Below are 21992 nucleotides of genomic sequence, written 5' to 3'. Positions count from 1 at the left end.
TTTTAGATTAACAATTCTTTGATATTTGTGAATAAGATATAAGACTGAGAAAAATATATTGTATGTAAAACTGTAAAATGTTATTTTAAATACTGTAATTAATGCTAGTTAATAAATTTTTAATGTATCTTTCTATTTTTTATTTTAAAAATTATTTTATCAGTTTTATATTATTTCCTCATATAATTAATTATATAAAAATAACTAAAAATTAAAAACTACAAAAACAAGAAGGGATGACATATAAAAAGCAAAATTTTCCTAAATTTCTCTTTAATATACATTAAAATAAATTAGTGATATTATGTTAACATGCTGAGTACATATCTTTTAAGACAAACAATTTTCATTTTAAAGGTTACTTTATGTCTAACTATTTTGATAGTAAATATAAATTAATACTGATATAAAAACAGTTAAATCAGTATTAATTTTTATTAACTATCACAATAGTTAGTCAAAATTAATTGGAAAAAAGTACAAAATTACATTTTGTTAATTATTGAAAAATGAATGACAGAAATAATTCAGCTATAAATATATTAATAGAATTATAATATTTCTACTCTAAATTTATAGAAATATCTACTTCTATCTATTATATTTTCTAATATAATTATACGGACAGTCCACTACTCTGGCTGATCCAGAACTGAATCCAGGCAGATAAATAGAGAGGTTGAGGCACACGTATTCAGCCCAAAACGTGAACGGTGGACAGATGAGCGCCGCTATCTGGCAATTCTATACGGTTGATAATGGCGTTTGCTATGTCTAGAATGGTGAGTAGATGATCGGCTTAAACTGCTTCATTTTTTTGTGTTTGTGGTTAAAATTATGATGTATTTTATTAAAATAATGATTATTTAAGCATTTATGAATAATATTGTAAAGAAACAGACGATTTTAATCCAGAAATTATTTAATTATTCAATTTTTTAGGAAGTGATGTGAAGTGCCTATAGAATTTACATATATTTGTCTTCATAATAGCTTATCTTAAGGTAGGTTTGTTCTTCCTTGGCATCTTCTACCATCAACAGCATAATACGTTTATAAATTTTCTAAAAATTAATTTCTGAGCTGCTGTCGAATTTATGTAAGCCACTACTTCCCTCAACAAAAGTATGAGGTAATCCTATCGTCCAATCGTATGGTAGGAGACACAACGCTAATTAAAAATAATTATTTAGTGTTATTAAATATCCTCTAAATACTTTTAAACAGTTTAATTTGTTTATTTACCTTTGCTGCTAACCTTCAATGTTAAATGTATCTGCCATTTTTTCAACAAATTTCCCATGAGTCAATGAGCGATGTTCACTGAGTCATGTGATGTTGTGAACGAGCACCGCAAGGTCTTTTACTTGGACTTAAAATGTCAAACGTGTACTTCTGCTTGCCATACAAGTTTAACGTTTGTACTTATGCCTCAACCTCTCTAATAAACTAAGAATTTTTTAGGAATGGTATGAGTCAAATATGGTGGGCAATGTTGTGATGTTCAAGTGACAAGTACGAGGTCCCATGAGCAGAATGGTACAAATAAATACAGTTAAATCTTATTTTTATCACAAAGTAATTTATTATCGCTCTAAACAGGTTCTTTTTTCTTTTGGATCCCAACACTACAAACAATTTCTGTACACACAGGCGTTAAAATTTTGATTTAACAACAATGAGACAATTGAGCGCGACAATGATACATGGGGCGAAACTTAAAACTAATTCTTATACTACTTACAACTAAAAAAGGAAAAAAGAATAAGAATAGACTTAGAGGAAGATAGAAATACCCGGGATTTTCCTGAATTCGTAACCTTGGGTGAGACACCACTTTGGAGCTTTCCTTTGATTGTTATGTTCCGTCCTTTCTGCAGACGTTCAGTCTGATTATCTCAATAGCTTCTTTTAAAGTTCTCTCATAGGAATTCTTTCCTATCGATTCCTTGGTTCCTCATAGCCTCCGATTGTCTTACACTTGATCTAGAGCGCTACTTCTTTCAAGTCTTTACACTTTGGAATTCGAGCCCAATCTCTTCTTTCAAAACCTTGTGGTCTCTAATCATCCTACACGCGATCCGGAGCACTACCTTCTCTCATCAAGAGCTCGACCAAGACTGGCCTTTCTCTTTTGTTCACCAGCCTCAGAGCCATACTTCACCTTTTGTTTTACTGCAAATTTCTTGGAATCGGTAATCCCACCCAAGGGACAGGGATTAAGAAAGATAAAATAAGAAAGTTCTAGGAGGAAATAAGAGAAAGAAAATAGAGAAAATTACAAAAATAAAATAGAATTATAATTATATACAACAAAATACATATATATATAATAAGAGACATATTTACAATATGGCCGACGGCCACAATGTCCTTCACTGCCCAGCCACCCAATTGTAAATTTGTAAATGCCCCTGTTGATGCCCAAAGGGTGAAAAAATTTTAAAAAACACACACATATACACACACTTTTTGATTAAAAGAAGGACTATGCAATTGAAGTTGATACTTGAATCATCTCTTGCATATTAAAGAACTTGTTATTTCTAAAATAAATTTTCACTATAAATAAATTTATAGCTGACACATTTCTACTAGCCTTATAAATTTCAATTCTCTCCAGTTGTTTGAATTGGATTTTGTCCTGGATATGATAGAGTAGACTTCCTCTGTCTAGATGAATTGGCCCTTGATAGTCAGTAGCATATACAGTGGAACCTCACTTAACAAGCACCTCTCATAACAAGTAATTTGTATAAGAAGCAAAACAAATTGTAAAAAAATGACTCACTTAATGGAGTAATGTTTCACATAACAAATGACAAGAAGAGGGGAACTCCCAGATTGTGCACACAGTCTGTGTTTAGCACTCGTTCCACTAGCATCTTAGTGTTACTTGTCATCACACATTTTTCCAAACTTGTGTTCAGACATATTACATATAAACATCAACAACCATAGCCCATTATATAATAAACACATCAAATGATATGCCAAATTCTTGGGCTATGTAAAGGCTCTAATTATATATTAGAAATTAAATAATTTGACTAGAGATAGGCAGTTATGCTGCCATCTCGTATTAAATTTAATGACCAATTCCAAATTAAATTTCAATTTTTTTTTTTTTTTTTTTTTTTTGTTTTTTGCAAATTGAATTTGCATTACAGGTTGATTCATTCTGCTCTAGAAGAAATAATGATGATGATTCATGCTCCTTAACAATGTATATTGTATAATTTTCTTTGAATAAACATTATACATAAAATATTTTGTTTGGCATGGAACGCATCATCATATTTTACATTACTTTATATGAGAAAAATTGTTTCACTTAACGAGCGTTTCACACTACAAGTAAGATTCTGGAACAAATTATGCTCATTAAGCAAGACTCCACTGTACTGCTAAAGCCTTTGTGGCAAGGCTCTTTTTAGTAGATTCTTCGTGTTCTTTTAAACAAATATTTAAGAAACATGCCACTGCTCCTATGTACTTCAACTCACTACAGCTCTATTACACAATACTTGGATGGTGAGGACCCCAAGGAGATGTTAAGGATCTTTTGGATCTTTAGCATTCTTGAGTAATGATTAAATCATAGGGCTTCTTTTATAAGCTATTCTACAGTTATTTGCTCTGGCTATTTCCTTATGTATGGCTTAAAGTTGCTTGATGTATTTAACCATTTTGAAAGGCTTAATTTGGTTCCTGTGCTGTAATTTGAAGATTGTAGTTGTTGTATTAAGCTTTCTATGATCTTTGCATCATATCTGTGTTGTATTGATATAGTTGAGTTCTTTCTTCCAGTCAATTGTATTGGATGAATAAAAATATGACTTGTGTATAGGTTACAGAACACACTGGTAAGAATTTTCCCATTTTACCATCTTATAATGCTCAGGAAGTGAACTGTTTCACAGCTTTCCTGTTCCACACATAGGTTGAGCACAATGGGGTTTTTATTAAAATGCATTAAGAACTGCTAGAGGTTCAGTTTACATCTTCAAATGATAACAACAACATCCATGTATCTGAGGTATAACAGGATATGGTCTTATAATGATGATAATGTTAACATTTCCAGTTGATGTATCACAAGCTCACATAAGGCCCCCAAGTTTGTGCTGCCTATTGGCACACCTCTTATTTGTAAATATATTATGTTCTCAAATTGGAAGAATGAAGAATGACATATGATGTCAGTTAATTCAAGAATACTAGCATGGTGTTTGCTCATGACCTGTATGTTGTTAAAGAGGAAGTCACATAACTTGCAGAAGCAAGATTCCAGCCTTATGTACAGTGAAGTATGGTTCTTCAAGGATAGATAAATTACAGAGATATTTTATTAGGATTTCCAAACTGATTATCATTTGTTCATGGGCATTGAGGTTTTTTGTAACAAATTTGTTAAGGATTTTTTTAATGCAAAACATTGCCTTGTCATCACTGATTGTAATTTCTTTCCTAGTTTGTGTATTTTTGTAAATGCAGATGTGAGAACCGAATGTAGAAATAGAATTATTTTCTTAAATTAATTTTCAGTATAATATTTTGTTGTTAAAAGTGACAATTTTTCCAGTTTTCAATGATAAAAATTCAATGTGAACAAGGAAAAAGAACTTCCTTTTTCACCATCCACTTCCTGAGTGAGACGTTATCATCACCAATGACAAGACTTCTGGCCTGCAATGACAAGCATCTAGACATCTTGTCAGATGGTCAAAATACTGACCCCCAATTGGAGAGAATTTTCAAATAAAAGGGTTCAAAATCGCCATTTTTGCATGGACCCCTCCATACACAGGAGATGCATAAAAAGCACAGTCACCATCAGTCTCCAAAATATTTTGTCTATGTGCCATATATCATCTGCCTCTCTTCCGAATAATTGCTGCCATATGTGTGCAGATCCCTCAAGTCAACAGACATATCAGAGATAAATATTCCTGAAGGAATATAGACAGCCTGCCATAATGAACACGCGTCCAAATGTTATTTCAAGATGATCATTTATAAGGTATTTTATAGATAAATCGATGTAAACTCTCTCTCACTAGATATAGATACCTAATCTCACTAGATAATCCGATGTTGTCATGTTAATTTTTGTACTTTCATCTTTTGTTTAATTATCATTAAATATATTGTTTAGTTATAATAAGAATGTTATTTGACTTCCATAAACTTGACACCTAGCGACTTAGCCACGACTTTGCAATTCTCCACTTGAATCAGAATTAATACCCTCTTAGTTTTTAGAAACGCTTATATTTAATGTATATCATGAGTTAGGACGTAAACTTTCACTATCCTAACTGTGTCAGGAAAAACAGTCCTCGAGATCTAAAGATCTCGAGACAAAAATATCGTTAGATTTTGAGATTGATATTTAGATCTTGACAAAAAAGATTGTTAGATCTTGAGACAAAATTATTTTAAGCCATCAAGTGACGTGAGTGGATCTCTCCAATCTGTCACTGACTGAAAGGGTTTAGAGCTTTATTATCTAACCCCAGCTCTCACAGAAAGATGCATGGTATAGTAAGGGTGGAAACTTTAGCATTACATAGATTTAATATTTCAGCTAGCAGCATGTTTAAGAAATGACAGACCCTGTTTTCTAATTTGTCTTATCTAATTATTAAATATAGCTATAATATAATCCAATACAATCTGGCAGATCATTTGGTACTAAACATTTAATTTAATTATTTCCATAAACAAAGTTTCTTTGTCAATAAATATAAATATCATATTTTGTTTGTTTGTCATCTATTAAATGCTAATCATCATCTATTATTAATATTCAACATGTAATAAAATGAATAATGTAAAAAACTAATTTTGTTATTTTACAATAAAATTACAATTTCATATTTATGAAAAAACAAAATAAAAATAAATGATACCTGAGGATTAAGTTTAATTAAATCATGTCTTCTTTCTGATAAATTAAATACCTAAATGATAAAAGTTGAAAATTATAATTTAATATTTGAAATGCATAAAAAAGAATTTAGATGTTAACATTAAATTTATATCTAATTTAAATTAATTAACTTACATATTTTACAAAATGTTTTCAGTTGAAACGAATTTAATTAAGAATCAAGTGTAATTAATTCTATACAAAATAATTTTTAAACAACAACAAATGTTTAATTGCTAATGCAATTATTTATTGTCATTGTCACAATGCAGGGCTGCAATTTAAAATATATGTTCTCTACCTCAAATTAGTAGTGGCCTGCCCTGTACATCATACTTTTCCTTTAGAAATTGAGTTGTGTCTATCATCTATCTAACTCCTTTCAGGGGAAAATTTTTGAATTGAAATAACATGACTTCCAGTTTACATTGGAAAATCATATATAGTTAATTGGGGCCTCCTAACCCTAAGGTTTCCATATATAGTTTCATCTTTCATCTATCTAACTCTGTTTTCGAAATTAAGGAAAGACAGATAAATAGACAACAGTGGGAATTTATAGGTCTACAATTTTTTCAAACTGTAGCCCAATATGAGGATAACTCAGAAAGTTTTGCAATACAGGAAAACCGTAAGACCTAAAACAAAATATTTTTTATTTATGTTAAGTATGTTAAGTACTTTCCTCTGGCCAAAATGCACTTATGTAGTTGCTCCTTCCAAACATTCCTTCCTAAAGCACAACACTACTCATTTTCTGGAATGCTATCAAAATACTTTGTTAAGGAAGCTTCAATTTCATCCTCTGTGTTAAATTTCAACTCCTCAAATGTTTTTTTAAAATTAAAAAAATAGCCAGAAGTCACACAATGCCATTTCTGGTGAATATGGTGGATGTTGAATGATTTTTATATTGTTGGCTTGAAGAAAATCACCAGCCTTTTTGGCAGTGTGTAATGAAGGATTATCATGATGCAAAATTTGACCTAAAATTTTCAGTGACTCCAGAATTCTAGTTAGACAAACTGCAGTGTACCAATTAGCAGTTACTTTCTTCTGTTCATCAAGCTTAATTGCTTTTGCCAGACCAGTGCTACTGAAAAAATAACGAACATGATTTTTTTAATTGCTCTCTGCCTTTTCATACTTGTTGGAATTAGATCATCTTTATGGATCCATACCTGACTTTCTTGACATGTGAGACAGTCATAAAATGGTATGTATGTCTCATCACCTGTGACAATCTTGGAAATAATCTGGTGTCCACTTTGGTTCAACATTTCCAGAATTTTCTTAGAGATTCTGACATGTGCTGGCTTTCAGAAATCTGTTAACTCATCAAGACACTACTTTTTTAACCATAACCTCCTTATGCAGAATGTCTGGAGCTGCAGAGGCTCCAATCTGTAGTCTCTGTTGTATCATTTCATATGTACATCTTTGGTCTTCTGCAATCATACATTTTAGTAGCAGTTACATTTTTAGGAGTCACTGCTGTTTGTGTTTGCTCTTTACATGATTCATCTTGGAAGGAAATACGACACCTCTGAAATGTTTTGTACCACCTGAAAACAATAGTAAAGGATGGAGCATCTTCCCTAAAAACCATTTTCAATTGTTTATAACAGTCTTTGTCATTCTGTCTATCACAAAAACCATAGTAAATCATTGCATGAAGTGCTTCTCTAGAAAGTTCGATTGTTACTATTAGAAAGGGGGGGGTCTGTCTCATTTAGATTAAGGGAGATTAATGAAATTTGTTTATGCATAATGTGTCATATGAAGTTTATTATTAAAAAAAAATAAACACTTTAATTCTTCACGGATGGTTTTGTTGTAATGAACAACTTTCAGAGTAACCCCCATAAATAACAGTTAATAAATCTGTATACAATTATTGCTTACTAATTCATCATTGAGAGAATTTCACCAATGCAACATATTAAGTAACTTAATATGCAATTAGTATTACATTCAAATTTAATAACAGAATTTTTCATTCAAATGATCACATAATTCAATTAATTAAAATAAATTTGTTCAAATAAAAAACATGAGATACTGCCATATTTCCATTGTTAATAATGACATTAATAACAAACTTTGAAATATTAAATTATTATCATTTAAATATACTTACAAATCAGTTTTTATATTTTACATGAAATTTTTCAAAATGTTATCTCATATTCTCAATGACATTTTGAATTATACAGATAACAAACATGAACAAAATGTTTAATACAATTAGTAATAGAAGTGAAAAAACCTCTAATTATGAAGCTAAATTGAAAAATTTCTCTTTGAAATAATATTAAAAATTAAAAACAGATTTACTAATATGTGAAAATAAAATTATACAATATTTTTATATTGAGTGGTTCAAAAATAATTTAGAAAACATACATTCTGAGCAACTAATTTTTTATTTTAATGAAAATTAACACATTCAATTTTATAGTTGCCAGTTTACTTTTTAATGCAGTTCTTACTTCAACTGAGGTATTCATTATCATAAAATAGAAAATAACAACCAATGCAACTCTCTGTTGTACAACATTGAAATAGTAAAGACTGTCATTAAGTGAAAATTCCTTAGGTTGCTTATTAAACATATTTTACTTCTATGCAATAATAGTTGACTACATACTGATAGTTTAACTCAAGAATTCTTGCAGCATCTCCAATGAGTAATCTTGGAATGCAGTCCTAATCTAGTGTTCAACAATTATCACTCTTTTCAGCTGTTAAAGATCATCTTGACAGCTGCAGATTTCCAAGAAATGTGCAATGATTAAAATTACAAGACATGGTCTTCTACAAACAGGAAATGTAAAACCTAATCCTGCAGTAATAAATATCTTAGTCAAAGTGGAAACAGTGTAAAAAATTAAAATGGAAATCATAAACCTATATATGCATTGTGTTTGTTAGAATAAAAAAATAAATATATGTTTATTAAACTTATCTTTAAATCACTCCTCATAAAATGGATGGTTTATGAAATGTTTTTTTCATTTGTGAAAAATGTCAACTATTATTATTATATAGTTCTGTAATTAATATTTGGTAAAAAACTTAAATATAATGTTTCTGGTATTTATTAGAATTATTAAATTATTGTCATATTAATCTGTATGGTAAGTGAATAAAGTGTGCTACAGTGTACAGTACATTATTACTGCAGTGTATACCAGTGGCATGCCATCCATGTAAGCTGTGGAAACACTGCTTTCTTTGTATTTTCTAAAAATTAAATACATATTGTGTAATTATTTTCATATTTTAACATACTTTAAATTAATTAAAATTAAGATTTTATTTATAACCACATTGTATATCTTATTACAAATTTCTATACTACATGTGAAAAACAATGATAAAATTGCCATTGCCATTTCAAATATAAATTTGTATATATATATATTCCCAATGGAAGCACTGTATTGTCAAATATGGTATAGCTTCCATGGCAAAAGTATTTGAATCATGTAAAGCAGCCAGATTACAAGCATTTGCACATGCACTTTACAGAGCACCAACCTCTCACAGTTTAGCTTGTGGATGCTACACACCAAAATATCATATAATGCTTCCAATGATTCTATCCAGGGCCAGCACAGATTCCCTATCATCAAATGTCACCACACACCACTGCAGTGTACAGTGAAAGAAAACTATACAAATATTTTTTGTATAGTTTTCTTTCACTTTAGTATATGGTCATGTGGAGTAAATATATCCATGGAGTAACTGCACCTTTTCATATTTGATTAGCCAATCAAAATTAATCTGATACCAATACATTGATATAGAGCAAATTTCTTATTCAATATTCTCAAAGCAAACTGGACAAGAGACAATGAGATACAAAAACAACAACAATGCAAAATTTAATTATGATATATAACTGGACAACAAATGCATTCTCACAACAGAATATCATGAGGAGATGCATGGTAAAGTACTTTATCACACTCAAAAAAATTCACAAAGCGATTGCCAGGAATACCAACATGAAGGTAGCTTATAAATAGTCTCACAATTTTTAGTATACTCAGAAATGATAAACAGAAAGAAAAATTGTTCCACTGAAGGAGTCTTGTTCATCCCACTGGAAGACCAGAATTTTTAACGAAAGCTAACATAATGGAACCACTGCACAGAATCTGAAAGAAAGGCTCAAGCATCAATATACAATCTTTTTTGCATTAAATTTCCAAATTTAAATGTTAGTAATTGAATTTTTTATTTTTACATTTAAATTTTATATTGTATTCGTTTAAATTTAGAACTTTCAAATTTGTAATTTGTATTTTGTTGTCTTTTAATTTTAGAATGTTAGTTTTGTATTTGCTCTGTTAGTCTGTTCCATTTCTGTAGTTTCTAACTGGAGAAAACCTATGAATAGATTAAAACTGTTTTTAATGTATTAAACTCACTGCTGAAAGTCAATAAAGTGTGTTTTTATATCTCATTAATTTGTAATTCATAAATACAGGTATTGATAGTATTCTAGTTGATTTCAACATGGCTGCTTCTGTGATTGCAAAAGCAATTTGAAAAATCTAGATAAATTTAATGTTCTTTTAACAGGGTGCAGGTACAGTAATTTTTGTATTTAAAATACAATATTTGTGATTTCAAGATACTGTATTTCGATGAATATTATAAAATGTTATGTACAAATATGTTTCATCAACGTGCTTTGTCACAACAAGCAAGGATATATTTACCTCATAAAACTTTCATCATCGGGATAAGTACACTCATGTCAGTGGGTTAAATGTTTTCTATATGTAGACTCTAATCTAATCTAAATTATTCTCTGTTAGGCTAAGTAACATATTATGTATCAAATTCTATTTTAATTTATTCTGGAAATTAATATAGAATCTAAAGTATTAACTGTATTTACTACAGATTTGTTATTGTAGAATGAATAATTTTACTTAAAACACCAATGCCTAAACAAATTATATTATGATAAATTTAAGTTATCAAAATAATATTTAAAAATGATTTCTTACCATATATCTTGTTCCATGCTTTGTTTTCAACATGTGTGCTACTTCTTTTAAGTTACTTTTATAAAGAGCATTGCTACCCATTTCTGGAAATGTGATAGCTAAAATAATAAAAATTTTCATTTTATTCTAATAAAATTTACATGTTTATATGTATATTATTTATATCTAAAATGTTTCAGAATTCATAGAAAACAGTATATATATGCTATGTATTTCACACATTACAAAATAAAGTACAGTAACCCCTTGTTTGATCGCACCTCATTATATCACAGATTTGGATATATCGCACTGCTTTTTGGTCTCCAAATTTTAAAAGCACTTGAGTCAATAAATTTTAAATTACCAATTGCCATTGAATTTATATTTGCAACGAAATACTGTATTTTATTCATACCATTGCCTTTGAAACTACCACTACCACTGCAGGTGAAACAATAAATTCGTCAAGATCTAATAAGCAAAACAGGTGGACGGATCAATTATCATTTATGTCTCCTTTTGATATTAAAAGCTGTTTATTTATTGATTTTAAGTGCTGTTTTCTCATTTACAACTTTCTGTGAAATTTTCAATTCACTGTATTATGTGTAAGGATAAGATTTCTTTATTTCTGAACAGAAAGTTCTAAAATTTTTATACAATAGTTATTTTATTTTGCTTTTTACATAATTTTTACTCTGTAATTTTATAAGTTTTAATGTTCTGTTATATGTTCAATATTTACTTTTTAAATTTTCAATTATGGTATTTATAATTTTTATTGAAAAATATAAATTACATAAATTTTTAATAAGTAATTTATTATGAAATACAGTACTGTATAATAAAATAGCAACTGATATTTTGTTTTTATATCGACTTTAAATGTCATTGTCAAAGAAACAATAAGGCTAAATAGGTGCTTTTGGTATCAATGTTTACGTAAATGTCAATTAATATGATATAACCATGAATAAAATTCAGTATCAAAAAACTAAGCTTATTTTATATCAAAAACACTTGTTGATGAAAGAATAGAGATTCCATAGCATGTATAATCTGTTTAGTAAAAGCCCAGAATTTTTAGTACTCAACTATATGGTGCTGCCAGATATATCATGCTTTTTCTTTGTCTCCTGACAAGCATGATATAACAAGGGGCTCTGTATTTGTTGGAAATATTAAGTGTGTGCTGATTTATACAAGATTATTGGAGATACTTGTGTGAATAGTTAATTGGTTTTGTCCAGTGGCTTAATTTTTTATGCTCATTTGTGAATTTCCTTTTTTTGACAACCCAAGACAAATTTATTGCAGAGTAAAGTAAGTTATATAACATTGTCTTCCATGGTATCAAAGTTAGAAACCTCTTCACTTTCTGTATTAGGCTCTTCTGAATTAACACTGGATTTTATGCTCACATCTTCCTTCATGTAGTCATCCTCAGTGCTGTTTAAAGAATCAGAAATATAACATTTCTAGTTTCATCCAAGTATTTATGATTAACTGTAACAGACTAATGAAATCGACCTATTGATTGCCTAAATATTTACTGTTAAAAATATTGATTTAATAAAATTATTAAAATAATGCAATGGAATTAGTGACAGAGAAATAAGATACATGGTATGGCACTAGAGGTTGATAATTATATTTTTGAAATCTTGTTCAAAATAACAGCCTGAAGATGGCCTTTGAAAGGCCAAAAACAGATCAAGATTAAGAGATCATAGTATGTTTTTTAGTGTTTAAACATTTGTATTAAAATTCTATATTTTATGTATATTGGGATATTAATTTTAAATATCTTTAGTCATTACTATGTCTCTAAAAAAATTTTTCCTTAACTGTAATGCATTATATCTAACAAATTTTTAAAGAATAACTATGTCTCTAAAGAATTTTTTCTTGTTTAAATGACAATGATATTTTAATAATTCAATACTCAATTTTTTTCTTTTAAAACTTATATTTTAAGCCTTTGAAATGATCAGAGATAATTAAATTAATCTTCCGAGTCAAAGAATCATGTAAATATTGTCATATTTTATTAATTTATTTATTATTTAAAATGTTTATAACAATGTTATTCTTACCAATAATCCTTTCTGTAACATACATGATATCCATTATAAAACTTGTTGGTCTTTCATAAATCCTAAATTGAAAAAATAAATTAACTAGAGAACTTAAAAGAATATTTATACTACAGTACATTATTAATTATAATGTAACATAAAACTTATGGTTTATTTATATTCTTAAGGTATATTTAATTTGGATTTAAATTAAATAGATTTGAATAACTGTAATTGGTCTATAAATATTTATATTTAATTTCCATAAAAAAGAAAAAAATGAATTATATTTATTTATTTATATATTTATTATATCACAAAAAGGAAGTACCAAAAGGCTATTTATCTCCACCTTTCATTTAACAAAATCCCAACAACAATAAAAAGAAACAAATAAAAACACATAAAAACCTAACACCTATAAAGAGGATATATATATATATATATATGCATGTAAAAACAAGATAGCTAAAAGATAGGAAAAAAAGTGTAAAAATACAATAATTATATTATTCCACTTTGTAAATAACAATGTTAATTTATAAATTAACAATGTATACTCCTTAACAATTAGCAATGTTGGCTCCTTTTACGAAAAATATATTAAATTATGGTTTGTATTATGAAAAATGCTTGTAGAAGGATCATATTGTCTAAATAGTATTGCCTTTCTAATACTTTCTAAATAAATAAATAAAGAAAGAAATGTTTGAATCTTAAACTGTTAAGATATTTTAAATATAAAATTTTAATAGGTGGTTGTCTCTTTAATCCGAAAACATTCGCTGTAAGTTAGTCTACCGAATGTTTTCGGATTAAAGAGACAACCACCTATTAAACATATATACAGCGACTAAACAAATTTAATAAAATTTTAAATATTTGAAATCATTTTAAACTTAATTAAATGATAAATTTTAGCTTTCCTTATTAAAAATTTATTATTTCTAATATGATATTTGATAAGATAACTATTAAAACTTATCAAAGCAATTTTGTTATTATTTTATTAATGTTAGTGAAACTTTAAACACATGATATGATGATATCTTATATGCAAATACTTTTTGATAAAGAACTATTTAAAATAGTTCTTTGACAAAAAATGACAAAGAACTATTTAAAATGGTGAGAAAGAATGCAGAAATGATCATATAACATATCAACTTTGTGATGAAGATCCTTTACATATTTTATAAAAAATACGTAAAGGATGGTGTGTTTAAAATTTTGAAACATATACAGTATTTCGCAACCTCAGAATATTTTAATATAGGAAATGAATAAAAAATAATAATAATTACCAACCACCACAAAAACACTGTATTATAAATATATTCCACAAATTATCCTTGAGAACACAACACACAAACTATTTATATTTTGACAGAGCAGTTATAACAGATAAAATGATCCATCACAATGGACTGAATATTATCCTCAATGACAAACTGAATAAAATTTCTTATACCAAATACAGATAATCTACAAAGAGCTATACAGAAAAATCAAGTAAATATACCAAACTCTCTCAAGAAGTAAAATGCATATGGAAAATGAACAAAATCCATCATACCATACCAATAGTTCTTTTTGACATAGAAGTTATCCCACATTCATTACATAAAAGCCTGAAGATAATAGACATTCACTCAAATTTATATAGATCTTTACAAAAAGCTACCATTCTGGCAACTTGTCATATTGTCAGAAAATTTCTACAAACTCTTTACGGTGTGGCCGTCGGCCATATTATTCGTGTATTTTATATGTTTTTAATATGTAATATAAGTTAGTGTTAGCAATTCCTTTGTTTCTTTTGTATTATCTATCCTCCTTTACTTTCCCCACCACTCCTTTTTACCCTTTGGGTGGGATTATCGTTTCTAAGAAAGAGACAACGAATAGAACAATAGAAGGGACGGCACCATGGGTCTCGACGAGAGAAAGTGAATCACTTTTGGACTGGACTGCGGAGAGAGAAGGTGTGAAAAAGAAGCGATCTTGACCGGGGTGATAAGTTAGCGGCAGAAGAAAAGAAAAGGGTACGACGGGAGAGTGAGAGATTCACCAAGAACACGGGAAGCCTATAAAAATCAAACAGGACTCAAGAGCGGTATCCCACCAAAGTATTTCAATCTTCGTCTATTTCTATCTCTACATGTATATATTTGTTCTTCCCCTTAGTTATAAGTAGAATAAGTTTTAGTTTTAAGATCTGCACGCGTATAATTTGTCGGGTTCCGTTTTGAGCGCGCCCTTTCAACTGTAAAAGGATTTTCTTTGTAAAGTTGGGATCCATAAAGAACCTGTTTCTGTTCTTTCTGGCGAGAATAAAATCATACCTTTGTTAAAAGTAACGTGTTTCGATTATTATTTTGTGTCGGTCTGTTCGCAGAAACCGTTACATCTCGTCATGAATCTTCACAACAGTTTTGTACTTGTCTCACATGCTCGACTCTTGGCATGCCTTTGAGATTGATACTAAATACAAACTGAGAATGACACACAGTAAAAATAGTTATTATGTGAATTATAATGTTTTTATAGCAATTATGAAATTATATATTTTGTTTATTTTATTCCATTTTTGATTTTTATTAAATTGATTTATTTTTATATAACTCTTTACACATCTTTGACATTTATTTTATAAACATTTAGCTTTAGCATTTATATTTAGAATATTGTTATATATTTTTATTATAAATTTAAATATTTACTATCATTAATGCAATGTTTTATTCATTTCAAAAAATAAAATATATAGCATAGCTATTGCATAGCTATTGCATATATTTGCAATTGCTATGCTATATATAAATATATATAATTCATATGCTATTGAATTAACTACATTCATTTTAAAAAGACTTTAAGGAAGAAAAAATTCATACAGATGGATGTTGTCATTCTTAAATAGATTTGGTTATTTTTAAGTGCTCTGAATAAGACATCTGTTTAAATCTTACTAGTGAGAAACTTATTTAATTAATAGCTAATTTTTAATTTTATTAAAATTTAATTTTTCTAAATTTTAAAGCTTTGTAAAAGTTATGTTCTGTTATATAATTCTTATTTTCCCTCTGTGATAAAAAAACAATTTCTTTTATTTTTAAACATTCCTGTATATAATAAGACTTTATGAAAATTATTTCAAATTTCAATAATATTAGAAACACTATAACTTCCTATCAATTACAGTTAATATCAACAACAACAATTTTATAAAATTTTAAAAGTTTAACTAAAATCATTTTTCAAAATATAATAGACAGTAAAACATCACTTTGTGGCCACCTCATTTATGTAGCCATCTCCTTAATTTCCTCTTTAAAACTGCCTAAATTTTAATGTAAATCCATCTTAGTGGCCACCTCAATTAAGTGGACAAGTTAGAAGAGTCCTAAAGTGACATTTATCTGTGTTTATGTGGCTAATATAAAAGAAAACCCAGTAATTCTAAACTCAATGTACTGTTTAAATGCTGTTATAATTCTGGAACAATTTGCAGAGTTCCATCCCACAGATGATATTCAAGTAAAATCATTTTTATTTACCCTTGAAGAATTAAATTTATTTCCAAAATTTAGTAAGAAAAGAAAGAACTATACATTTTTCAATTTTATACAAAATCTGATTACATTTTATAAAAATATAACTATGCAAATCAGTGATGATTAGTCTATGACATTCTGATATGACATTTGCAACATTCAATGAAAAAAATATTGATGAGCCTGACGTAAAACCCAATTTATTTATTAACACTTTTTTGACACTTAAAACTTCTGCATGTCTGATGACTTCTGTTTAATAATTTTTCTGAATTCTGTTGAAATACAGTATTAAAATAAAATCTTTACTACCATTTCACTACCAATCACATCTTTACTACCAATCATAAACATATTGATTCTGACTACAGGTCTATTTAGTACTGTAAAATACTAGAATGAATAGTACTCCAAACAGTTTGCATTTGCTGTACATACATTCTATATTTCAATATTTTATTATTCAGAGTTAATATTTGCATGAAAGTTAATAATGTATGAAAGTTTGAATAACAATACCTTCCAACATGATAATGTGTTTTTGCAAAGACGAATAACCTTTGCGAAAACACATAAGCCCACATCTTCCTTTAGAACCATTCTTGATAAGGCTAGATCTCCAACAAGACTCCTGGAAAACACCCACAACATTGCATCAGACCATCTGAGAGGTTACAGACTAATCATCAGGAACCCAATCGAAATGATGGATCTATTGTGGCAGGCACAATTAACGGATGGGGGCCACATCACAGTGTTTGACTTTGTATCATTATACACCTCGATAAAGTTACAACCATGTTTATGTACACTAAGGGATCTCTTATTGACTAAATGCAGAATGGCCACAAACAAGTCTTAGAGTTAGCACACCTCGTGTTATAACTCTGTTTTCTAATTTAACAACAGGACCTACTTACAAAAACAAGGGGTACCTTGAGCAGCTCACTGTCTGGTGACTTATAAGAGTTGGTAATACATCGGTTAGAAGAAAGGGTCATATCTGATTACATGTCCAATATAATTATGTATAGGAGATATGTGGATGACGTATTTGTCTTATGGAAAACAAAGCCGAATGTTAGTGATTTTTTTTAAGTTGTATGAATGACAACACATACGAACTAACCCTCAAGCTGGATCAGTTATCTGTCACCAATGCCCACTTCTTGGACATCAACATCCATCTCAACAGTGGAGTGATCAAAACCAGTGTATATTATAAACCCAGCTACATTCTACGGTTTATACCGGCAAACTCAGTTGACCCTTATGATTATAAAATCGCAGCCTTCCTTGCTTTGGTTAGGAGGGCTTATACACACCATTCCAATTGGAGGAACATGGTAAATGAACTATAACATCTAGAGCACATTGTGATTGGACATGGATACAGGAAAGAACTAATAAGTGTATTGGCATGTGCCTATTCCAGGCCATGTGATACACATGGCACCCTCAGTACCCAAAAGGCTCACAACAGAGATTGGAATCAGGACCCCAGAACTGGACACACTACAGTTGAGTACAACCAACAACTTCATGCCTTGTATAAAGAAATTGCAGTCAAAACAGGCACCAAATTGGCCTACAAAAGGTCCCCTCTATATATACGTTACTGCGCAATGCAAAAGACAAATCTAATGATCTCAGGGCTCTGGGTGTATATAGTGTTCCAATGAGGGATGACAGGTTTAGATGAGACTTAGTGTAAATTAGCTCCACCAAACGTTCCATCCAACAGAGAGTCTGTAAGCACAAACATAGACCATGACAATAAGATATACGACATAGACCATGTACAATACATCATTGCCCTATCCACCTATGCCACCGACCCAGAAGTTCATGTGGACGTGTCCAATGCCAAGCTGATAAAAAGAGCCTTTCACATGGATCACATCAGGGTCCTCAAGGCCCTTGAAATATACAAGGCCGGCCTGGCAGGTAGATGTATGAACTTTAAGGACAGAAATGCATATGCCTGGCGCTATGTATGTGAGGAACAAGTCATCGCTGATACTCCGTGAGTCTGTATTATTTAAGTTTATACCAGTCCCACAATTAATAGGCTTGCATGGAACACCCTATGTATTCATACATAGATGGCATGCTTTTGCAACCATTGAATATGGTTAATAATGATATACCAATTTTATTTTTAAATTTAACATTTGAAATTGTTCGATACCAGGCGTTCTAAGTTTGGAATTCCTTCTCAAATTAACCTGAAACAGACCTCAAGTGAGGCTGAAAACGTTCGTTTTATGAATTTTAAACATTACCAGACAAAAAAGTTCATCGAGAGTGAAAGTTTGAATTACCATATATTGTAAAGGAGACAATATTATGGGAATACTTTTTATTATTTTTTGTTTACTTTTATAATCCATATTAAACTTAGCAGCAGGGCCACATCATTGCATGGACAAATGAGACAAATGTCTAGGGCCCAGTTTTTTGATGGGCCTGTCAAACTGTCTATTTTAAAAGATTTGTAAATAAGATAGTTTACTCTTCTTAATTTTTAAAGTTTATTCATATTTATATACTTACTTTTTTTTAAACTATCTTGGCTTTTATTTAAATTATCTTTTTCATTATTCAATTTACCTTTCATGGGTAAAATATTATATTATTTAAATATTAACCAAAAAGGTTAAATTAAACAATTAATATTTTAAGGAAATATTGTTATATTGTTATTGTATAACAACTTTTGTTAGACATTTAATAAAATAAATCTCATTTTTTTTAAATTTGTAAACAAACTGTTCAAACTTTCTAGAAAAACTAAAATTTATTGTTGTATATTAAATATTTTTTATTAATAAAAATTTAAGATTTGTTTGTTTTTCACATTATTTAGTTTTGTTTTATTTATTATTTTTGTGCACTCTATTTCTTGTGGGAGAGGGAGGGGGCCCAGTAAGAAGAAAATGTCTAGGGCCCCAAAGTGGGTTAATCTGGCCCTGTTTAGTAGGATTCAGTACAGTACTCTACTTACAGTTCTCCATATCAATTTTTTCACAACCCCACTTGGGTGACCACCTCATGTGGCCAAAAATTGTATAGCCCAAAGGTGACCACATAAATGAGGTTTTACTGTATTTGATTGCTGTTTTGGTTATCTTAAAATTACTAATTATTTATATATTTTGATTTAAATATTAATTTAAACTTCTAAAAATGCAATATGACAGGCTATTAATTATATTTTTAGAAAAGAAAAATTTAGAATGAAAGTAAACTCATTCTTCTTTGAAAATTACAATATAAAATAAAGAAGTCAATTTCAATCAAATTAGAAATGGATAAAATTGGTTCATAGTAGTTAAATTGCATTTATAAACAATTTTTGTTAGAACGTCTAACCTTAATGTATAATTTTTACTTTTATTAGTAAAAAAATTTAACTCCATTTGAAATACTTAATTTGTCACTTTTACTATAAATATGTAATAAAATATAATATATAATTACAAGTGCATACATATATTTTTTCTGTCAACACTCCTCCATTCTGTGAATTTTTTTAACGCCCCTTACAAATTTTACCTGGTTCATAACAGAGAAAAACCGATAACAAGAAATAGGATATCACCAATGTATAGGTAATTTTTCTTGTCAGTATCAACTCCATAAGTTGAAATAACAAAAATTTACTTCACTATGTAAATATAGAAGTCAGGTCAAATCTTCAAATTCAGAATATATATATAGGTAATTGCAATTGCCATAAAAATTCTTAAAAGATCTAACTTGAACCCAGACCTTCCAGAATGGCAGGTTAACTTTAACATTTCATCTCATACAAATATTTTTCATGTAAAATATTTTATAGAACAACAAATACAAATCCATGACCTGTGGGTCAGACTGCAATCTGTATTTGTGGTGTAAAAGCAGGGTCCTAAAGCTGTTGTAAAAAGTCTTAAAAATCCTAATTATGAACCTTTGATAGAAAAAATTATCATGAAATAAACAGCAGCAGATTTCTCATTAAACAAAATATTTCTGTTATAATCACATTCATATTTTCAATTATATAGAATTTATTGTTATTTTTCTGACAGATTTAAAATTTAAATAAAGTAAAATTCGTTTGTAAACATTTTTGTTATTTTTTTAATTGCTCAAATTAAATATTTGAACTGCAATTTTGAGTTAATAACTTTTGAATTAAACTTTGACCCATCTTTAGAAAAAGGTTTGTCATCATCATTATAAAGAATACATCAAAAGCATTTTTAATCTCCAAAAATTAACTTTATTATACAGTGGAAACTCACTTAATGAAAACCTCTCATAACGAGTAATTCGCATAATGAGCAAAATAAACTGTAAAAATGACTCGTTTAACAAGCAACGTTTTGCATGTTAAACGAGTCATTTGAGTGACGAGGAAAGGGGAAGTCCTGGATTGTGCCCATGCTACATCAGTCTGTGTTTAGCACTCAAAACTAAGATGCCAGCAGAAGCTAACATGTTAGTTTCGTTTGTGATCATACATTTTTCCAAACTTGTGTTGAGACATATTACATATAAACATCAACAACCATAGCCTGTTATATAATAAACATGCCAAACGATATGCCAACTTCTTGGGCGATGTAAAGGTTATAATTAAATATTAGAAATTACTCTATTTTTTTGTTTTGTTTTCTGCAAATTAAATTTGCATTCCAGATTGGTTCATTCCGCACTAAAAGAAAAGATGATGATGATTCATGCTTCTTAATTAACAATGTACATTGTATAATTTTTTTCAATAAATGCTATACATAAAATATTTGAGTATTTTTTTTTTTTGGCATGGAACACATTATCGTACTTTACATTAATTTATATGAGAAAAATTGTTTCACTTAACGAGTAAGATTCTGGAACAAATTATGCTCGTAAGTGAGATTCCACTGTATATAAAATTTTTTACTAATCAGGAGTTACTTATAATAATTATTAAAAAATATTTTTATTTTTTACTGAAATGTCTCTATAATAAGTTTATGAAACAAATTAACTAATTTATCCTTTGAAAACTGAACAATTGTAGTTGTTCTTATTGTATGCTATACATGAGATACTTGTAATTTGGAACAGTAAGTGATGTAAACATTTATTGAAAAAGCAGTTATTAAATATTTTTATAAAATTATTTTGATTAAATAATAAACTACACAAATAACTTTTTTACTCTGCAGCCATTTTTATTGCTAATTCAAACATTTTTGGTTATCTTTAATAACCTTTTTCAAGAAAAATGAAATCGAATGCTGCCCGATTTGCACTAATAATTTGCACTAATGAGGAATTTATCGTTAGTGCAAATCAAGCAGCATTCGATTTCGTTTTTCTTGAAAAAGGTTATTACAGATAACTGAAAACGTTTGAATTAGCAATAAAAATG

At 29.0% G+C, this 21992-nt stretch overlaps 1 protein-coding gene across 14 annotated transcripts in view; it reads right to left on the bottom strand.

Annotated features, from left to right (window-relative positions):
• Positions 1-21992, bottom strand: part of LOC136969221 (tensin-1-like) — a 221473-nt gene that overhangs the window by 106659 nt on the left and 92822 nt on the right. For all 14 annotated transcript variants that reach the window (XM_067263326.1, XM_067263351.1, XM_067263345.1 and 11 more), the window contains 3 exons: positions 13044-13105; positions 10966-11063; positions 5916-5966 (listed from right to left, as the gene is read on the bottom strand). In XM_067263326.1, coding sequence (XP_067119427.1) covers positions 5916-5966; positions 10966-11063; positions 13044-13105 — 211 coding nt within the window. The remainder of the gene's footprint in view (positions 1-5915; positions 5967-10965; positions 11064-13043; positions 13106-21992) is intronic.

The sequence above is a fragment of the Centruroides vittatus genome, unplaced genomic scaffold, assembly GCF_030686945.1.
Source record: "Centruroides vittatus isolate TY-2023 unplaced genomic scaffold, ASM3068694v2 contig_1035, whole genome shotgun sequence".
Classification (NCBI taxonomy): Eukaryota; Metazoa; Arthropoda; class Arachnida; order Scorpiones; family Buthidae; genus Centruroides; species Centruroides vittatus.
This window is presented reverse-complemented; position numbering and strand designations above follow the sequence as displayed.